The 22,089-nt window shown below is 36.8% G+C and overlaps 1 protein-coding gene across 1 annotated transcript in view; it reads right to left on the bottom strand.

Moving 5' to 3' along the window:
* Positions 1–22,089, bottom strand: part of ANOS1 (anosmin 1) — a 131,573-nt gene that overhangs the window by 11,199 nt on the left and 98,285 nt on the right. The window contains exon 9 of the mRNA XM_071430572.1: positions 17,609–17,758. Coding sequence (XP_071286673.1) covers positions 17,609–17,758 — 150 coding nt within the window. The remainder of the gene's footprint in view (positions 1–17,608; positions 17,759–22,089) is intronic.

Genomic DNA, 22,089 nt, shown 5'->3' with positions numbered 1-22,089 from the left:
AAGTCTTAAGTTTACTCCCATTTAAATCAATGACAAAACTTGCTGCAGTACAAACAGTATAAGCTCTCAACTTATTTTCAGCTCTTCTAGCTTTTTGTCTAATAATGCCTGAATAAGGAAGCAAAACAAAGAGCAAAAAAGAATGGACAAAAGAAAGAAAACATTAGGTAGTGCAAGTAGCTCCTGACATTTTTCTGGATTTCATTCTCTATATAGGGGATGCAAAATTATGTCTGTTATTATTAATTAGCTGGGTATGACAGCATCACTAATGTGCCTGACTATGGGTTTCAGGAGGGAAAACAAATATCTCTGATGCCTTAAGGGCTGATCTGGTATTAGACTGCTATGAGCAGTTTGGATTCAGAAGAAAAGGATTGTAAACTAAAGAGAAAATTACTACTGTAGGAAACTAGCTGAAATGGCCCCTTGAAATAGATTTTTGCAGTAGCTGTTCTTCATAACAACATATATGCTAATTATTTTTGCAATTTCTTTGGAAACAATACTTCTTTCAAAAAGAAATCCATTAAAAAGTACATTTCCTGCTTTGTGATTGTTCCCTCTCATTTAAAATAAATAAAGAAATGGATGTGCTTTTGCATATCTCTTAAAGTTTTCCCACCTCATGTGCCTATTGGATAAAGACAAAAACTCACAGTGCATTTGTAAGAAGGTTTCATCTGATTTCATCTCTTCCAGTTGACTCCATTATCAAATATCACATGCTCAAAGATCCTTAAGATCTCTTCTGACCCAAACCATTCTATCATTCTCTGATTATTTTAAACTATCTTCTTGGGTGGACTGCTCTTTGCAAAGCTACAAAATGTGTATTTTTGCTTGTAATACTTTTTACTTGAAATCTATAAATAAATCACTCTCCTTTGGCTAAACATTTATCCAAGCCAATTAAATCTTGTAATTGTCCAGCAGTCAGGGATTGGACAAAACACATCCCTAAGGCAGATCACAAAATACCACTACACGGGCAATTGGGAAAAGACAAATCCCAAGCACAAGACCTTAGAAGAGCTCAGCATTCAGATATATTGGTGTAGAGGTTTACTGGGCCCCTGCTCAGAAATGTAATTCAAGGTAGAATCACAGAATCATCAGAGGGTTTGGGTTGGAAGAGACTTTAAGGATCCTTCAGTTCCAAGCCCCCTGCCATGGGCAGGGACATCTCCCATTGGCCAGGTTGCTCAATGCCCCATACAACCCGGTCCTGTACACTGCCTGGGATGGGAAAAATATGTATTTCCAGCTACTGGCACATGTATTTTCAGGCAGGTCCACATCCATTAATTATATGAGCTTCTACTCCTAGACAGTTCTACTCTTCCTTCCTTCCTACTTTTCTGCATTAGCAAACCCTCAGTAACCCATCTGTAAATACCTGTGGGTTTCTGATAACTTCTCTACTTGAAGAAAACAGAAATAGGTCAAAGAAGAATATAGAAAATTAGAAATACATTTTAAAAACCTATCAGCTTCTACTGTATATGTAGGGTGAAGTTTTTCTTAATTCTTTTCCTAATTTTATTTGAGCTAATGAATCTTAAATTTGATGGTATTCTGGTAGTCTGATAACAACATACACTGAAATAAGGGTTTTTTTTAAATTTTCAGTATGTAAAGCTTATTTGAAAAAGGTTTTTGTATCACATCTACAAGTACATCAGCTGTTATAAACTGGAAGGCATCATGTCAGCCAGCAAGACTAAAACTTCTTCAGTTCTCACCTCTATATTTATGATTGCTGCTATTTAAAAAACCAGAAGATACACAGGTTAAATACCATGTGTTAAAGAGAAATGTAAAAATAATTCACAACAAACCCCCTCCAATTTTCTCCTTTTAAAAAATCTGTCCTGTCAGTGTCTAAAACCTGACTAATACCATGCAATATAACAGAATAAAGTATGAAATACAATAAGGAAATAGCTACTACTTGAGACAGAAACATTTTAAAAATAGGAAAAGGTGGAAACTTTGTGATTAATTAAAGCTAGAAGCCTGAAAAAGTCAAAATGTATATGCATGCATGAAGTATGCAGATGAAATGACAAGATTGTTTAAGAAATTAACTTTAATATTTTTAAAAGCAAAAGAAGATGAAATGCATGAAATTATATAAAAATCCCAATAAGAAGCTGAGAAAAATTATGAAAATATGCCTTTGTCTTATAAAGTTGCTCAGTATCATGACTCTAAAGTTTTATGAAACATTAAACAGCTGATTTTGTATTTACCACAAGTGCAAAAGAAAAGCCTCTCCCAGTCCTCCTTTCAGCAATGCCCACTGTCTTAGTGAGATCACTACTATAAATTTCACTTAGATTTTTGGGTTTAGCTGTCCAGTGCACACTGAGGGATGGGTACTGGATGAGCTCAAGCTGCATCCAGCTGAATGTCAGCCACTGCCTCCAGAGCCAAGGGTTCTGGATCAAGCTCAGCTAAGGTTCACACACTGAGCCCACAGCCACATCTTTTCCCAAAAAGCCATTTGAGTAGCTAATATTAACAGAATATTCATTACCTAATGGGACTGATTTTGGAGAGTTTTACCAGAAAACTCAGCCATTCCCGCTATAATAAGTACAAAACACTGTCAAGAAATTGCCAGACTGCTTCCATCTGCCTCCCTGGTATTTCAGACGTCACAGTATCAACCTCCTTCTGAATATCTGGAGTTTTCTTGATTCTAAATTTTCAATTATGAGTCTTTAGAGAGCTTTTTAACTTCATTGTTCTCATGGTTAGAATGTCTATCATTTGATACTAGAAATAGTGATGCTTGCACAAACAGCAAGCATTTGCATTTCCCAGAACTCAAAATATTTGTATAGAAACAGTGAACCTGAAGGACACAGTAAGTGCTAGCACTCATTTCAGCAGCTCTAAGATTGTGAAATTAGTCAACAAAATAGCCACTTAAGTACAAACAGCTGACAGCTTATTCAAATAATTACTTTATTTTAAATTTATATAAAGAAAAAAAAAAAAAAGGGCAATCGAGGACAATTGCTTTAAAAACCTCTTAATGATACTGACATGGAAACTATCTCCAGATGCCCAAGCTAAAGGTTTTTAGGTCTGTAAGACAAATGCACATAACTAATCTTTTCAAATAAATTAATAGTTGATGTTAATTACTTTGACTGTGATTTTTAAAGTAGATTTTCTGAAGGATAAATTGACTTTCTAGACTTAAGAAAAATGGCTGTACAGACGCCACATGATCATGTTCTTAAAATCCCGTGCACTCTTAGCTCTTTTGCTCAACAAGGGTATGCAGCTAACTTTGTTGGACAGAAATCTGACATCTCTAATAAGAAATGTATGGATCAGAGAATGCTCCAAAGCATGGGGCTTTTTTAAATTTACCTCAAACTGCCTTTATTTTCACATGAGTATCTCCACTAAGCTCTCTATCAATAGTGTTTGCAAAGATGTTCTTCATCAGATTTTTGTGCTTTCTCCCCCTCCCTAATTTACATGCTTTAGTTCAATTTTAATAAAAACAAATAAACTCCTGATTTTTCTGGATGGAAAATGTGCATTTATTCTATATCTTCAAGCTGTAAAAACAGCTCAGAATTCTACTAATGCCAATGCCAACTACATGTGTTTGCCACTTGAAAAACTTCAGGTTCATATGCAAAATTTAAGCATCTTAAATTGATAGACCTCAACATAGCCTAAGCCAAGGCTGCACAATAGTTACTAGGAATACTAAATCACCTCCCCACAGAATTTAAAGCTCTGAGTATCATTCAGAAAAATAATCCAACAAAATTTCAGGTAATTCTGCAAGTTCTCCTAAATGGAACTTCTACTTTAAATGGTTCTACAGTTTATTTAAAATAAACTACATTTTAAAGGGTTTTTTTTTCTTTTTCTCATCTTTTTCAACCTCTTCCATGTTTGTTTATTACAAATACACTGCTGCCAGTCATATGAATAATTTCATCTAATGTGGTTTCTTTTTTTTTACCATTCTATTGCAGACTGCTACTTTCTCTGCCTCAAATACTTTTTCTCCTTTATATTGCAGTTACTGTTCCAGGAGGGTGCCAAATTGACTCTCATAAGGATTTGAAGCTTTGTAGCTGAAAAACTGGCAGAGGAGGGGCATTTCAGCAGTGAAATTTGCTCATGCAGCCCAACGCCATCAATATGGAGCTACCCCAGAAAACCAGATAAACAGAGATTTTATTTATTTCTTTGTATCCTGTGATCCACAGCAAGAAAATTGCAGCAGACTGTGTCAGGAACTGGGGAGAGTTCTGCCACTGGTTTGCTTGAGGTCTTTAGGCAAAGTACTGCATGGCTCCTTATCTCTGCTCCACCCCTGTCAAGTATCAATAACAGCGTGTGTTGTAAAAGTATTTCAGCTCTTGCATGTTATTCTGATGTGGGTCTCTGCTATTTGTTACAAAAATGCCAATTAATACCAGCTGTGACAGCACTATTATGCAGGCAACCAAATTACAAAAAGTTATTAGAAGGAAAATCAAATGGGATTTGCTGGAAAACAAGGTTTCACAGCAGAATTGTTCAGCAACAGCAGCTCAAATTAAGGTTTAATTACAATAAAAATATCTGGCATCAATAAACATGGTAACATCAAGTCAATTTCTGTGTCATGACAGGATTGAAAATAATTAACATGCAGTGTCTGATAGATTTTCCCATTAGAATAAAATAAGGTATGAAAGTAAATATTATAAAATAAGACATATGAAAACCTTTACCTGCTAGCATAAAATCAGTAATTTAATACAAATAACTAGCAGCTTTGATATAAGTATTTCATTTAAAAAAAAAAAGTTCTGTATTTTTTGTCACAATACTGCTACAAACGGACTCCCTCCAAAATATATACACATAATTAATATGCTAACTGTATGTCAAAAGGAGTTGTTATCAAAGCTTGGAAGATAATGAGCCATATGTAAACCTGTTGTCTTCATTCAAATTTATTCAAACAGAATGCCATAAGGAGGATGAAATATCTCTGAACCTATTGAGTAAGAAAATTATTGAAATAATTTGTTCTGTGTGCAGCTAAAACTTTATTATATTTTGTTAGATTTGATATTTCATCTAGCAAACCACAATGATTTTTTGTGACTGGCCACACGTTTTCTGTTTTTCTTTGGTGGGATTGTTCTTACAAGCTTCTGAGCACAGGGGCCATTATTCAACAAAGCACTTGGGCATATGAACAGTTGTGTTAACTTCAATAGTTAAGGGTAGCTAAAGGATCAGGCCAGAAAGTTTAGAACCTAGCAAGAACAAGACACTAATGACCATCAAAACTATGGTTTAAAGATGGTCTTGAACATGTCTTTGATGGTCTTAGACTCACAGGAAGAAGGAAATATAAAAAAATTAAGTAATTTCCCTTCTGGATTATGTGTCCTGCATCATTACTGCTCTAAAAATAGGCTAGAGCAAGGGGAAAATATTTTATATTTAATATCACAACACGGGGCAGAATCTGCTCAGGGCACATGAAGTACATGTGTCAGTATCTACAAGCTTGATTAATTGATTCTACTGTAAAGTCATAGTGTGATTTTTCAAAGTTCTGTATAAATCCTGTGTCAGAACCATCCAGGAAAAAATATTTACCTCACTGTATTGAATGGCAAAGCTGTAGCAATGGTAAATGGTGAAATTAATGATGCCTTGCATAAATCAAAAGATATCATCAACTCTGAAGTGCTCAAACACTTGTACAAATCAAAGCCTTCCTGAAGAAATGTTCCTGCTCTTTCTCCTCCCTGTAAACCTCTTTACAGATGGGCATCTATTACAACCCAGCCCTTATTCCAACCCACCACTCCAGCAGAAGGATGAGCAGCAGTGTCTGCCCTGCAGCAGCACTTGCCTGCATTTCCACACCACAAACTAGAAAGGAAATATTTGAGATGAATGTGATGAAATGTCTGCTGCTCTCTCAGCCTCATGTTCATCTGTTTATTGGACAAATATTGTTTTCCATGTCTACACAGACAACTAATATATGCAGTTTTCCATCAATGCTTTTTCTCATGAAATTCATTTGCTGGAGAGGTGCTGAAAAATATGCAGGGAAGGCTGAAATATGGTCAAAATCCAAGTGAACAAATGAAGCAGTGTTATTTACTACTAGTTCCTTCAGTTTTGAAGACATGATTAGTGTGAAGTGATTCACATTGTATTTTTTACATTTAAATAACAGCATGATGGAAGACCAGTTTGGGAAGAGATATCTCAGTGTACTGCAGAGAAGCAAAATATGATCTCAGTCAGTACTAGATCATAACACTTATTCATTACTTCATATACTGGTTCATGAGCCATTGTATTACTCTGATTCATGGTGTCCAACATTTGCAATCTGAATCAAATGATAGGACAAGAAGAAATAATATAATAAGAAGTACTATTTTACTCATGGTACTTTAGCAAATGCAAAATGAGGTAAACACAATTTACCTCCAACTAATGTTAAAATGCTGCATTGATGTGCTAATGTATTGCAAGTCTCTCTGCACTCCCCTTTTCCTTGTAAAAACCACTTGTTTTGTCACAGGCGTTTTAGGTAACTTCTCTTGAAAAAAATTAAATTATAACAGCTCTGTGTTTTTTGCTTTCTCTGCATTGATTCACCCAATGGTGTAAAAAAAAGAAAATCCAAAGTTTTGTTTGGTTATGAAATTCACAGTACTCATGACACCTCTTGAGAAAAAAAAGCTTTTTAATAATCACCTATTCAAGCAGTATGTTTAAAAATAATACCAAAACCTTCAGCTGACATTTAAACTTCACTCAACAAACAATTCTTAGCAAGACAAACTATACTGTTTCCTGCTTTAACATGGAATATAAGCAGTTTCGATTAAATTACAAATATTTTGTTTCTCACATTATGCCATTTAAAACAAACTTTCTTTCTACAGAACACATTCTTTGTATAATAGAATAGTAAGCTTTTCCAAAAATGATATTAACAATTACTGTGTAATTTAAAGACAGGCCTGAGACACAGTATTTTTGTCCATATCTAGACCTAGGAAGCCTCAAGGTTTGAAGATGTTTATATTGAGGGATTTAAGCCTGGGATCATCTCTAAGCCGGATTACCTCTACCCTTACTTATTTTCCCACACACAACATCCTATACAAAGCAAGTTCAACAGTATCTCATTCTGGTTTTCCATTACAAGGAAATTTGCCTCTTGTAAGCTCCAAGTCTCACAATAGCTGCTTGTAGCCTGAATAGAGGCTTTCTACATTATTCCCTCATAGCTAGATTTTCAAAGCTAGCTAAGCATACCAGACCTGAATTTAATGGAAAAGAAAAAAACCCAAACAAACAGGTCCAAGGCTCACCAAGGTTATACATACACTGAAAATGTCACCAGGTACTTTACCATTAACTTTAGCCTTCTGTGTAACTTTGAAAAATGTGGACAATAATTTAGACAAGCAGACTGTGAGGGTAAGTTCACTATATTGAGGGTAAGTAATCTTGGAATCTCTCCTGATTCCAGAGCCAAAGTACAGACTCATTTTGCCCCTAATTCCACAGTGGGAAGAGAGGCAGTGACGGACCAGCTATTCCCTTCTCTTTCAGACCTCATGCAAAAGCCATACATGGGTAGGTTTGCATGCAGTGATCCATGGAGTTCCAAAACTGGACTCTCCTGATACGCATTGTGGAACATCATACCAGGATGTTGCTTTGCTGAACTGGTATTCAAAAAATTTATGGCATTAATTTGCAGTTTCTACATCTGCAGTTTAAGATTCATGTATCTACGAGAAATAGAACACAGCAAAACCAGGTTAAATATCTATAAAATCATGTGCATACAGACAAGGTAAACAGAGCAAGAATTAGGATTCATATTAATGTGGAAGAGTTGGCTTCAAGACAAAAAAAAGAAAAGTGTTTCTGCATAGAATGAGCACTTAAAACTCAGGAACTCCATTGTTCAGGATGTTTCAGACACCCTGAAACTTGGTGACCCTCATAGGACACTGGATATTATTGTGAAGATAAATGCATGAGAAGTGAATAAATACAGTGAAATAACAGTGGGCTCAGGAATTTTGACTAACTTGAAGTTGTCTGAAGCTGGGACAATTATATGCAGAAATATGGTTACACTCTGGATTTGCTTTTGGCCACTGCCAAGGACAGAACACCTGTTGTGTAGGATCTTTGGTCTAGACTACTATGGATATTTTTGCATCTAGTTTATGGTCCCAGGAGCAAAAGAAACTGATATTAACAACTCATTATCATCAGCAGCTGTATATATGGGTCATCTTAAAAATTAAATTATCATTTCAGAAACCCTTTGTTTTTGTTTCTTTCCCTCCAACTCCAGCTATTCCTTCAAATAGTCCAGTTTCCTTCTCCAATTTGTAGTGTTTATGCGACTGGTTTTATGGCCACCTTATAAACCAGCTAATTAAAAATACATTTAAAAGATGCTCATGGAGGAAAATTGACCCAGTTTACAAGAGGACACTCATTAGTTTAAACCACCTTCACCATAAGCATGATGACTCCCTGCTGACAGGTTAACCTCCCCTGGATCATAAGATCAATGCTTCATCTGCTTCATCCAGAATTTAGGCAGGCTAAGAGAGCACTCATGAGCAGTTATTAGCCCACAGCTCATGAGAAGCATCCTGCAAACTGGTGAACCTCAGTACCTTTTACCTACAGTAGGAATAGTAGGATTGCTCCAGGTATGAGAGTATAAACCTGTGAGACAGAGCTTTGACTTAATCTGACCTAGTGATACAGTTTGGGGAAAGGAGAGGAAGGCTCAGCTGGTCAGAGCATGGTGCTAACAGTGCCAAGGTTGTGGGTCTGATCCCCATAAGGGCCATTCACTCAAGAGTTGGACTCAATGATCCTTCTGGGTCTCTTCCTACCCAGAATATTCTGTGATTCCATATTTGGATTGTAAAAAGTTTGCCATTTTACCCCTCAGTTACTGAGATTGCCTCACATCAGACATTGCCATTGCCAAGTTTAGTGATACTATATATGTATGCATATATATATATATATAGATATATATATAGTACTGTGTTTGTTGTTGAAATAATTAGCTTTATATGCTGTGTTAATACTCAGGAAGTAATTAGAATTTGAGAAAACTGTACTAGTCAGACATAGACATATTGAAGGCACATAAAGATGCCGAAAATGCATTTTGAAAAGGCATTTTTTCCTGGAGAATTAAAAATCAGGCGAGAGTTTATTAATTAGTTGGCCAGTTAATTTCTTCCGTGCCTTCAAGTGGATTAAGTCTTGATAAATGATTTTGCAACGGAACCTTGAAAGTGTATCTGCAATCTGACTGTAGGTATGCATTTCAGCTAATATGGTCTATCTTTGGATTGAACTCATGAACCAGGTAATTTGCAATTACATTTCTATTTAAACTTTTAATGTAAGTTCAAAAGAAATCAGGCTTCAGTTTCTACCAGTTACTAAATTTAAGAATAAAAATAAGACTTCTTTTAAATGCATAAATTAAGTCAAATTAAAAGCACTTTCACAGTGACTAAAGATGTTCTGGATTATGATTCAGGTCATACTGAGGACTTGTGCACAGCTCACACTACATAAATTTTAAAATTAAGCAATAATTTAAAAATTGTAAAAATGTACAAACCAGTCCAGTACAGCCTTCAGCAAACATCAGCGGGTGCCTGTTAAGTAAAATCAGTGTCTGTGCTCTGGGAACACAGTGTGTAGTTCTGATTTGACTTGTGATTATTTGATTTCCTGGCAGACTTTGAATCAATTCCAATTACATTTCTGAGACTAGCAGTTGGACAAACTTGCTTCTAAATCTCTCATACCAAGAGCTTTAACCACCCTACCCAGAAAGGTCTGGAGGTTTGGAAGCAAGTACAAGGCAACAAGTAATGGTTTTCTGTTCTGCCTGTGAAATCATGAAGAAATGCACTGAACTGTCCCTTTGAAAAGACTTTCCAATATTGTCCCATTTTCAGGGGAGATGCCACTGAGGTTGCCATCATTCTAAATGTAATTTTAAAACTTTTTAACTGGCCCCACTAATCAATTGCAGACTATTTGAGAATTTGAAAACCATCTGCTCTACCAAATTCTGTTATTTGTGGTTGATGTTTTTTATGACTCCCACCAGTAACATTTTAAGTATTGTAAGTATTTCACATTTGGACAGAAACCAGGGTCCTATAGGCACTTCATAAAGTAAAGCAAGCAGAACTGGAGATGGTCAGATGTTACCCTTTACATCCTTTTAAAAAAGGCAGAGAGATTTTTTTCCTGAAACTACATTAGGACAAAGTAAAGGAGAAAGGCAAAGTTAGGGAGGGGTAGGAACCACACAGATACTTCTGACAGGATGTTCTTTTAACTCCAGAATAATTTCCCATGATAAATAAAGCTTACAGCACTACCTATCTCCCCAGGCTCAATGCTGTGGAAGCCATAAGATACAGACATCTGAGTCAGGAGTGGCACATATGGAAAAGCAAATTCTCTAATATCTACCAGTGCATTTCTAAAGAGGTGATTTAGTTGAAGAGTTCTGTGCTTAGAGCCAGCTTTACTAATTAAATCCCTAAGAACTAATGCACATTATGCATACCCACACAATCAACCACTGCTGAGACAAAGTCCCTGTATTCTCCTGGAAGTCTGAGGGCAATATATTAGTTTATACTTCACTATAATTAACAGCCAGGTCATTTTGTTGAAAGAACCATCTGGACCATAGCGATATCTTGAAGTACAAGTATTTTACTGCTACAATATCAATAATTAGAATAGCTGCTCAAACACTAATCTGCCCAATGCAACAGCTAGTACCAAAATAAATAAGGCTTTAGTGTTCAGCAAGTACTGCAGAATTCTTTACAGTAGGAGCTGGAAACTCCAACTGCATCTGAAGGATTTCTTTACTTTCAATGGCCCTAGTGCCATGAGAAAGGACCATTTGACATGTGTTATCAATGGGAAAGCTTTCACTTCAAAACCTGCCATATGAAATACCTTATTACAAACAAAGAGTCAGCGCACACAGTCACTTCATTTATGTCCCTAAACTAAGTGAAAGTTAATTTTGTTTTCCTAAGATCTGGGCTTAAAAGCATTTGTGTTAGCTCTCTGTTTGCTTTGCCATGCCTTGTATTTTATTCTTTTCTGTAATTTAATTCATTATTCTTGTTTGGTTGATTTATCAGACAATGGTAGATTTTCTGCCTCTTCCTGCCTTAAGTATTCTTTTTTCTTCTGCTTTAGCATTTACAGAAACACAAAGAAAGAAGCCTGAAGCCAAGTCTTAATGCATTTTAAATATTTGTCTTTTTAAGCAAAACCAAGAGGCAGATATATTGATTTTGAATATCTAGAAGTACTTAAAATGTTTAATTTAAACAGGGGGAAGTAAATGCACATAGACTTAATTCAAAGAAAAGGAAGCTAAAGCTTTACCTGAGCAAGGAGAGTTGTATTACACTCAAATAACAGGCACTGAGAAAATGGTAGCAAAGGCAGAGTAACGACTTAGAAAATATTGTTGTGACAAGCGCTTTGGAAAGCAATGACATTCTGATATTTTAGTGCATTATGATTATTGCAGCAAGTGATGAAAATTGATGCAGAGAGTTCATAAAAGGTGGGATTTTTTTCCTTCTGTCTGGACAAAATTTTATTTTCATACACAGATTTGCAGCAACTTGAAGGATTTTCAGCTGAGTCCAATACTCAGCTCTCTAGTTGCCCAACCACAGAAAAACAGAGAAAACTTCAGCATTTTTTATTTTCACACTTTCAGTCTTGACTACTGCACAATACACTGAGGTTCTTAATCATCCCCAGTATCTAATCCCTTTAAACAGGGGTTTCAGAGTGCATCCATTTTTGGTAACAGATGGTACTCTGTGACCTCAGCACCAAGGAGTTAAAAGTGATTTGTTTAATTTGATCCCACTACTTGTGATTTCTAATTTCACACATCAAGATGGCCAAAATATCTGGCCATGGAACACATTCTACTTTTCATTTACAAAAGGGGGATTCATGCTGCTTAAGGAATGCACTGTTTCTCTAATCCCAGGCCTAAGTGAAAGGCAGCAAGGAAAAGACATTTTTTCCTTCAAAAATAAGCTATTGTATTCATATATAACATGCTTTTGGATGACTCTGTCTAGCAACATCATGTGCACTTGCTAAGTACCTTGTACTGCTTGAAGTGTGGAGGTATTTTTGCTAGCATACATCCTGAAGTGATTATTGTCATCATACCAAAGCATGCAAACTGAAAGATTATTTCAGAAAGAGCTTTATTTTAATGTAAAGTCCAGATTCTACATTCCATTCATGCCTTATGCTTACTAAAGTTAATGGGACTTAAGAAATGACACTTGAAGAACAGGCCCAGATAAGTCTTTCCTTCTTACCAAATTGTGGCACATTATGATGCATATATATGGAAATCAATCCCCTTACTTGGACTTTTATTCAAACACTGTGTTCAGTTTCTGAGTACTGATATGCAGTCACTCCTTTGCTGTATAACAAACTCAGCAATAGTTTAGTTTAATAATAGTTTGCAACCCTCCCTCTGATGCAGTTGTTGCACAGGACAGAGGTCTGATGAATTCTGTTCAGAAGGATGATATAAAACTGAGAGCTTCAGCCCTGATGGCATCACTGTGGTCTTTTCACTGCCTTCCCAGAGGCTCATCTGCAAAGTTCACTGAGGAAAACATCCTCAGTGGAACTATCTTTGAATATTCAAGAGACATCACCACACCTTCTGTAAATCCTGCACATTGCAATAAACCTGGATGGCCTCTGCAGGCTTGTATTGATGGAGGATGAATTGAAAAAACAGTGACAATATCTGTTCCAGGGCCTTACAGACAGAACTGAATAACTTGATTTAACTTCACAGTTAGTTTGACTTTGAGCAGATGGTTGCACCAGCTGCCCTCCAGAAGTCCCTCCTGCCCATTTAAACTCTTCTATGACTCTGACCTATATTTAGCTCCTTAGACTGAGTAAAATGATTCAAATTCAAAAGCAAAATAGCTTCTCAGCAAAAATGGGACGAATAAAAATAAAGAAATCATCTAAAATAACCTTGTTTGTGTTTCTTTAAATGGTATAAGTGATCCACACAGGTCTTTCCTTCTGTTTCTGTAATCTGTGGTATCCTGTGAGGCTACAGTGTTGAGACACAGTAAAAAAACTCTTCTAGACAACCATCTTAGTTTAGGAGGAAATTTTAAAAAATTTTAGAAAATCTCTGGTCTGCACAGAATAGTATGACCACTGAATTAGGAATACAATAAAAAACTGAGAAGTTATTAATATAGAAAAGTAATAACTGTTTTTACTAAGAGAAAGACTGCTGTTATAGCAGCTATTAAAGTTTTCATTACAGCTAAAAGAAACTATTTCAACATAACAAGGGCAACTGTAAGGTTGAACAAAGTTCTGTAGATTTCAGCAAAGGCAGGGTCCTACACCTGGGGAAGAACAGCCCCCTGTGCCAGGACAGGCTGGGAGTGACCTGCTGGAAAGCAGCTCTGTGGAGCAGGACCTGGGGGTGCTGGTGGACAACCATCTGTCCATGAGCCAGCAGTGGGTGCTGGGGGCCAAGAAGGCCAGTGGGATCCTGGGGGGCATTAGGGAGAGCATTGCCAGCAGGAACGTGATCCTGCCCTCTGCTCAGCCCTGGTGAGGGCACATCTGGAGTGTCCAGCTCTGGGATCCTCAGCACAGGAGAGATAGGGAACTCCTGGAGCTGGTCCAGTGGAGGGCAACAAAGATGACTGAGGGACTGGAGCCTCTCATGAAGAAAGGCTGAGGTAGCTGGGCCCATTCAGCCTAGAGAAGGGAGACTGAGAAGGAATCTTATCAATGCTTACAAGTGTCTTAAGGATGGGTATCAAGAAGATGGGGCCACAGTCTTTTCAGCGGTGCCCAGTGGCAGGACAAGGGACAATGTGCAAAAACTGAAACAGAGTAAATCTAAGTTCATCTAAGTGATGGTGACAAAACAGTGTAACAGGATGCCCAAAAGGGTTGTGGAGTCTCTTTCTCTGGAGATACTTGAAACCTGCCTGGACGTGATCCTGTGCAATCTACTCCAAGTGAACGGACTTTAGCAGAGAGGTTGGACTAGATCATCTCCAGAGGTCTCTTCAAAACCCAGACATTCTGTAATTCTGTGATAATATACTGGTTTAAATCTTCATATTAATAAAAACCCCATCCAAAATCTAAATAACATTTTTTTATTTCATCATCTCTGCAACCATCTCCTGTTCATGTTATGAAGTCTAACACAGAAAGTCCAAAAATACTTGAAAACTATACAAGACAAAGCAAAGACTACTACAACCAATTAAAATTTGATCAATTTACAAATGCCCAACGTGTTTAATCTTGAGACATTTATTTCTTTAATTATTTTTTTATCATGGCAAATCTTATGCTTATCAACCTACTTATTTCACATGTTTCATGCTGGCCTCTTAATTTTTCTGTTTTAAAGTTATACATTCTAATTTAGGACTATAGAATGGTTGTGTTTCTCCACCAAAAAAGGTGTTGATTTTTAATAGCAAACTACACAAAAATGAGAACATCAGTGCAAACAACAGAGACTTAAATGTTCACCCACTATGTAGGAGACAAACACATCAATTTTTTGTCAGGAGCTATTTGAACTCTAATTGCTTACCTGCAATAAAAATAGATGCCATGCCACTGAGCAGGCTCAGGTAAGGTCTCTCTCAGCATTTCCTATTATACTTGCTGCACTCTACTACCTCCTACAACTCCCTAAACACAATCTAGTGCAGTTCATAAAGGTGAAAGATGCATGGGTTCAGTTCCCAGCACAGCTGTCTCAGTAACTGCTGTTTTTCATGAAGACAATGTGATTTTCCTGCTGTGTTCCTTGCACAGCCACACAGACCTGCTCTGCAGTAAATTGTTACTAGCAAATTTACAGTACCTCATCCATGCACTGCATAATCTCCAAACCCTTGCAAGAGCTTATAAAAGCTGCTGGCTCCTATATTTCAGTTCCACACAAGGCAATGTTCCTGCTGAGTTACTGCCTGTGCTGTCACTAAGAACACTGATATTTTCTTTTTAAAAAAGACAAAAAGGAAGGTAAGAGTGATGAACTGCCATATTCTGCCTCTCTTCACACACCTTTGCTATCGCTGCTTATTCTGCAGGAAAAAGGAAGGCATCTTCCACTGCAGGGCTGGGGCATGTACCTAAACACCCCAGTGCACCTCACAGAATTTGCCCCCTGCCCAGAGCCAAAATGGGTTTCTGGGTGTCCCCTTATGCCACTGGATGCACACAGCTCTACACAAGATGAGTTACTGTACACTCAGCAACTCAGTAACTCAGCTAGTACACCCCTGGCACAGGGCAACAGCATGAAAATCCATGCCATTTTTGACAGGTCTGTGACATAGCTGTCTATGACATTCTCCAATTCTGGAAATTACACCACTTTGAAATTCTCTTATTTCCAAACTTTGAGTCACTATAAGGATGCTGACTGCATTATTTCTTTTTATAGACATTTATAGCCTTTAATACAAATATTACCTCCAGGTATGTAGCAGACAGTAAGATTCTGCTCCAGATTTAGATGGAAACATTTAGGTTTCTATGGTGCAATGCCTCCAAGTTCAATAACTATAATACCATTATAAATTGTGGCCACCTAGTTCAAGATATCTGTGTTGGAACAAGATTATTGCTGTTCTGCCCAGGATTTTCTCTCCATTAAGTATAACTAACTTTGGCAAACTATCCACAAGGTGAATGTCAGTAGGGGTGCTGGCATTCTGGTCACAGGACACATGCTCTTTCTTCTGGCAGCAGGCTGGCAGGAAAACAGCTGCAGCAGGATTGATTGTTCCACTGGGCTGAATCTGCAGACTGTGAGTTGCACAACCCTGTCTGATGCCTGTGGGAGACATCATTGTCTCCTCATCTTTGAATCCTGCCCCTCATTTTTTTCAGCACAGACTGCCAAGAATAGAACCTCAGCTCACAGAGAGACATGAGGCATCTCTAAGCTTTCTACAAATGAGCTGTCTAGGCTCCCCTCTGTTCTCAGTAAAGAAGAGAGGCATCTCCAGAGAGCAATTCTGCTGCTGTGGGGGATGAAGTGCTACAGAAGTCACCTGCTTTTCTTTTCTAGCAATAAAAGAAGCTTGGACAATGAGTTGAAATCTCACTTGCAGAGGCTAAAGTTCAAGGTGATCAGTCCTGACAAAGCTCAGAATATATAAATCTCACTTTGGGTAACAAAAACCACATTTTTTTTGTAAACTGAACATTCCTGATTAAAATTGACTCAACTTTTATTTAAACTTTAAATTGTTCCAGCTTTCCATGAAGCAACCCAAAAATGAAATAAAATGGGGAAAGGAAGAAAAAAAAAACTAGCATAGCCAAGACAGGGACAAATATGCAAAATGTGCACGTACTCAGCTGAAACAAAGCTTGCAGGTTTTAGGGAGGAATAAGGATGGATTTGAAAGTAATTGGCACAGCAGGGCCTGGAAGGTAACCATTTGAAAAGGCAGGCAAAGGATAAGAAGCAAAGGACACATCTCACAATCCACAATATCCAGTGTGACATACTCCTGTGTTACATAGCATAATTGAACATTTATAAAGCCTGTCCTCTTTCAGGGTGCTGCCACACACATCTAAACCCAAAAGCACTTAAATATTTCTGAAATTCTTTGAAAAATTCAAGATGACAACATAACTATCCACTTTGTAGCCCTTGATTTCAAGCACAAGAACTGAATGGATTTAATTTAGTGGTATTGCTACACATGTAGATTGATCCAAGTTAAAAAATGAACAGTGTGAGCACATTTTGAAATAACAGCATATGAGCCTTTATGGCTGAACTGGAGCAGCCTATATGCTCTTGGACGACAAGAAAGGAAAATCCCTTTTTTGATTTCTGAATATGAATAGACACTATAAATTTGTGTCATTTTCCTTTTGACTGACTGGAGAACTAAACCATAAAATTGTTGTTAAGACTTTTCTGAAAACCAGAAGGATGCAGCCTAGAAGAAAACCAACTTCAAAATGTTTTCTAGCTGTGACCAACTATCCATTCTGTTCTAAATCAAGGTGACTGATAAAGTTTGGCATAAAGCTAAACATTCATATGTTCCTCAGAACTTTTGTGGGTAATGTCAAATTCTGCAATTTAAAACTTTACAAAGGTAATTCCTACCAAAATAAAATTTGTCTCAGCTCTGTGAAGATTCAGTGTCCCAGCATGACTGACTATAATTTTTGGATAGCTGACCTATGTCATTTCCTCCTGTAAGACATATACACAGACATAGCACAAAGAGGAGAGGCAATGTTTCCCTCCAATGTGAAGATGAAGGGATGAAAGGATGGGTGTAGGATTCAACTATTAATTACTTATAATATTGTGATAATGTTCTACAACTCTGAGATGGACGGGAAGAGTCCTCCTTAGGAGAAAATAGTAAAGCAAAATTTGACAAACCTGTCTTCTTCCAGTAAACTTTGACCTGAAGTTGATTGTCCTGATAGAAGGGAGTTCCAATTTTAAGAAAACGAGTGGTTTTCCTTCTTTGAAAGGCTGGGTAAGGATCTACCAGTCCTTTCTGTGGTTTCCCAGCAGGTGTCCGTTCCTCTGCAATACACAGAACAATCAGGAAACTATTTAGTTAACTACAGGGCTGTATAATGGCTGTACTAAACTTGGTGTAATTCAGAAAATAATAGTATCTTTATTCCAAATGATCTTATTTCCATTTCTTACCTAAATGAAATAAATATAAAGAATTAACTGTCCATAATGGTTGAAAAATCACTCATTTGAAATTCAGTCAAATTTAGAAAGTAACCAAAAAAATAAATATGTTTTCATAGGGAAATGTCTGTAAATTTTCTGAAGAGTAATGAGGAAATGAACCGTATTTATATCCCAAAGAACAGGAAATGTTAACACAATGATTTTTTAAACAGTCACAGTGTCTACCAGTAGTTCTCTCCAATACTTCACAGTCTTTATATTCATGCAGTGTTTGAACATGCACAAAATCCAAGGACAGCATTGAATGTAACACACAGAGTGCCACATGTGGTTACTACATCAAAGTAAATATAGCCCTCTGGTATGCTATATATGAACACTGTGGTCAGATTAAAGATCTGTCTTGCCCACTTTCCTGTTCCCAACAGTGAATGGTGAAGGCTTAGGAAAACATTGCAAGAGCAGAATTTTCTGTCAGCAATTCCCTTGGTGCTAAGTGCCTTGCTTCCAACAAGCAATTGCAATTGGATGTCCTTCATCAAGCATTTTGTTTGGTATAAATTTATCATCATTTAGCAGGGTTGACATTACTTACAGATATTTTCAGTTGAAAAGAAAGAAATGTTCATTCAAACTGCACTTTTCATTGCACACTTGCAAATGTATCTGATCTAATTAGAAGGATCAGATTATAACCAACAAAAAAAGCTGTATTTAATTCAATATTACACCTAAATGAAACTAAAGAGTCCAATAATAAGGAAGTGGCAAATTATTAACTACTTGATTATTAACTTGAGAGAAAGAGGGAAAGATTCAGGTTTCAATAATTGCCAGGAGTAATATATAAACTTGAACATTTTGCCTTATATGCAGCTTCAGTTAACACTGACTTGCTTTATGGCCAAGTTTTACTTTCTCAGCCCTTTGCTGAATCTGATAAGATTGTTTGTTTTCTTTGTTTGTTTTAAATTAAACTACCAAACTTAACTAAATTCTTTCTTAAGGTAACCATAAAGTTACTACTACCCAAATGAAAATGAAAAAGTTACAGAGAGAAGTACAAATTAAAATCTATTAGGTATTCCTCAATTTAAATTAGTTTCGTTTTATTAAATCTCTCCTTTGCTATCCTCTGTCTGCTCCACTTCAACAAAAAACCAGGACACCAATTTATAATATTTCTATATAAAGATCAAGCAAGAATCTTGTACATTTCCCCGAAGTGAAGCACACAAATATAGTGAGGCAATGCCTTTCTGAGTGTGGGGAAATGGAATGCCAGAGGGCTGAGGTCAAAGCTCACAGAAGTGTGTAGGACTAAATTACTTCAGAGGGGTACAGGCTATCTCTATTCTGACAATAGGACCTGACACCTAAAAACCAGAGCTTAATTCCACACAGAGCTGAGTATCTGACAGTGGGACTTCAGCAAAATTGGCATGTTGCTTCTGGAATTATTTCCCAAAGTCCATGGAAGTCCCAAAATAAAGACAAGCCAAAGATGTCATGTCCTAGATAATATTTCAGGCAATTTTTTTTTGTTTCTTTTTCATATGTCTCCATCTGCTTCTGAGTATTCTCAAAATTACATCAAGCAGGACTGGCTATGTACCTAACTAACCTGAGTGAGATATAGAAGATGAACTTGCATCTCCTCCAGGAGAAGTTTTTACTTGCTTTTCTATGTAAAATATCATCTAGCCATTTAAAAAAAATGTCCAAAAAGTCCTAAATACATCTCTCATTGATAGAGTGCTCTATCAATTACAGTGAGTGATATCAGTGGTTTAGGTTCAAAGAATCTTGACTCCTTTACCTCATGGCTTTAAGAGAAGGGATGCTCAAATATTTTCTATAAATTTATTACTGAAATACTCAAACAAATATGTGTTTTATTTGGTACAAGCACTGATTTCCAGTTAAAGAGAAAATACTGCTCATTAAATAAATGGATGTTCATAATTTGAACAGTCAAAATTCTTGAAGTAAACAAGATCAAAAAGATATTGTTCCCAATGTAGTTTTACTCTAGTTTAAAATACAATACAACAATTAATGACCCTTTTAGTACAAAAAGGTCACCCAAGTAAAGCAAAATAAAGCAGAAGGCATTAGAAAGTCTGTACTGATTAGACATAAGTAGGTAGCAGATCTTCACAAAAACTACTGATGGTCTGTTTTCTGAAGCAAAACAACCATGGAGAGGGCAGGGTATCCAAGCAAAGTCGTGGAAGGAATTTATATCTAGTTGTGACAATGAAATGAATGAGGTTCCACTGCAGTGGACAGAAAATGATGAAGCAGTGGAGTCACATATGAGGTATGGCATAAATGAACTCCATTTGGTGGGGAATTTATAAGTAATAACTCAGATGTGACCTGTATCAGATTCTGAAAACACAATGGCTTGAAGAAGGAAAACTGAAACAAAGATTTTCTCCCAACACAAACCCCGAGGAGATATAGACCAAGAGAGTCAGAACATTGGTGAGGCCACAGAGAGCTAATACAGACCTACCAGTGAAAGGATTTCTCACAGTAAATATGAAATGACATGCAAAAATGACATGCTCGTATCCCAGTTACTCACCTTCAGTTTAGAAGGCTTTTGTTATATGGAAAGTCTTTATTTACTATCATGTTTAAAGATTATGATGGTCTGACCTAATGTCAGGAGTACCAATAACGCGTGACAAAGGTCAGTTGATTAATTATCTCTGCTCCCAAGATGGAAACACTTATAAAGCTATACTAATAATAAAATGAGACAAAGAACTTCAAAAGCTTGCCCATTTTCTCTTTGGCTAGTTGTATCCAATAGCATCTAGAATTTTCTCCCACTTAGCAGGGCACAGGCCAACCTCAGACCAATAAAACCCTACCATCAGGATTCTTTGATTTAACGTAAACTCAGCTGTGAGTTGAGTTCTTACTTAAAGCTGTGATGTTGTGGTGACATGACAGTCAAAATGACTGCACTGAAAACTAAAAACCTTAAAGTTAGCACCAAGAGCCAGAACTTCACAGAAACGTTATTAAAATGAGCAGGAAATTGGGCAGGGGGACAGTGTGGAAAATAATTTTTGCTTCTTTATCTAGTGAATTTTGCAGGGGGTGGAGAAAAAAAAAAAGCAGCAAAACCCACAAATAATTCTTAGAAAAATAAACTGCAAAATTTGAAATCTCTCAAACACCAATGACACACTCCTAGCAGATCTCAATGGCTCACTGGATGCAATTAAACAGCCAGTTCCCACAGCTATTTTTCCCTCTATTACATCTCCTGTGTGCATATAGGAAAAGAAGGAGAACTTAATGTGATAACTGCACGATTTTGATACCATGCACAGTCCTGCAAACTAAGCTCCTTTTCTAGGGGATGGAAAAAAGCACAGGTACAATCTAGGAGGGCCAATAAGGAAAAGGCAGAACTCTTTTACTTACATTGGGCTTCACTGAGGATTTAACTCAAACTTGCCTAACATACAGACAGTGGAGATTCAAGCTGATATTCTGGTATGGATTTGAAGTAAAGACTCAGTGCATGGAAGAGATGAAAACTGGACCTTCTGCTGTCTCTCAAGATGACCCAAAAGAGTAGTAAAGATTAGTTCCATATAGGAAAAAGAGGGATGCTTCAGCTTATTTTTTCTTCTTGGTCCATTAATACCAACCACAGACAAGAAGGTCTGTGATAGCTAACAATCACATTACAATATTTTATGTATGCCCAAACAGAATGTGGCAACAACAGCAGTTGATTAGTGAGGTTGAAAGTAATTACAGATCTCTTATGAAAATGGCTACAAGTTTAAACTGTGAGTGTACTTTAAAGAAAAAATGTAAATGAATACAAAATGAAATGGAGTCAGGGCAGAATAATTAAAATCATATTCTTTAACATCTTATTTTCAGAACTCTGCTGTATTAGTTAATCAGCAATTGGGGCAGTAACTCAGTATTGTACTGTAATTGTATAAATAGCATTTGAACAAGGCTAAGAATCATGGTGCTCTGCCAGATTCAGATACAGTTTGCAATTACATTACTTAGGATGTGAGGTTCTAAAGACCTATCATCTGAACACCTTGAGATTTTAATTTGAATGTGGGTCCCATGTGTGCAATATTTTGAGAAAGCATGGTTGACAGACATGGAATGTTTCAGATTCCCTAAAAGAAGAGCCAGTGTTTTATATATCAACT

Source organism: Agelaius tricolor, unplaced genomic scaffold (assembly GCF_023055355.1).
Source record: "Agelaius tricolor isolate 1412-34295 unplaced genomic scaffold, bAgeTri1.0.p SCAF_7, whole genome shotgun sequence".
NCBI classification, from domain to species: Eukaryota; Metazoa; Chordata; class Aves; order Passeriformes; family Icteridae; genus Agelaius; species Agelaius tricolor.
The sequence above is the reverse complement of the archived record's forward strand: the minus strand, read 5'-3'. Positions and strand labels throughout refer to the sequence as shown.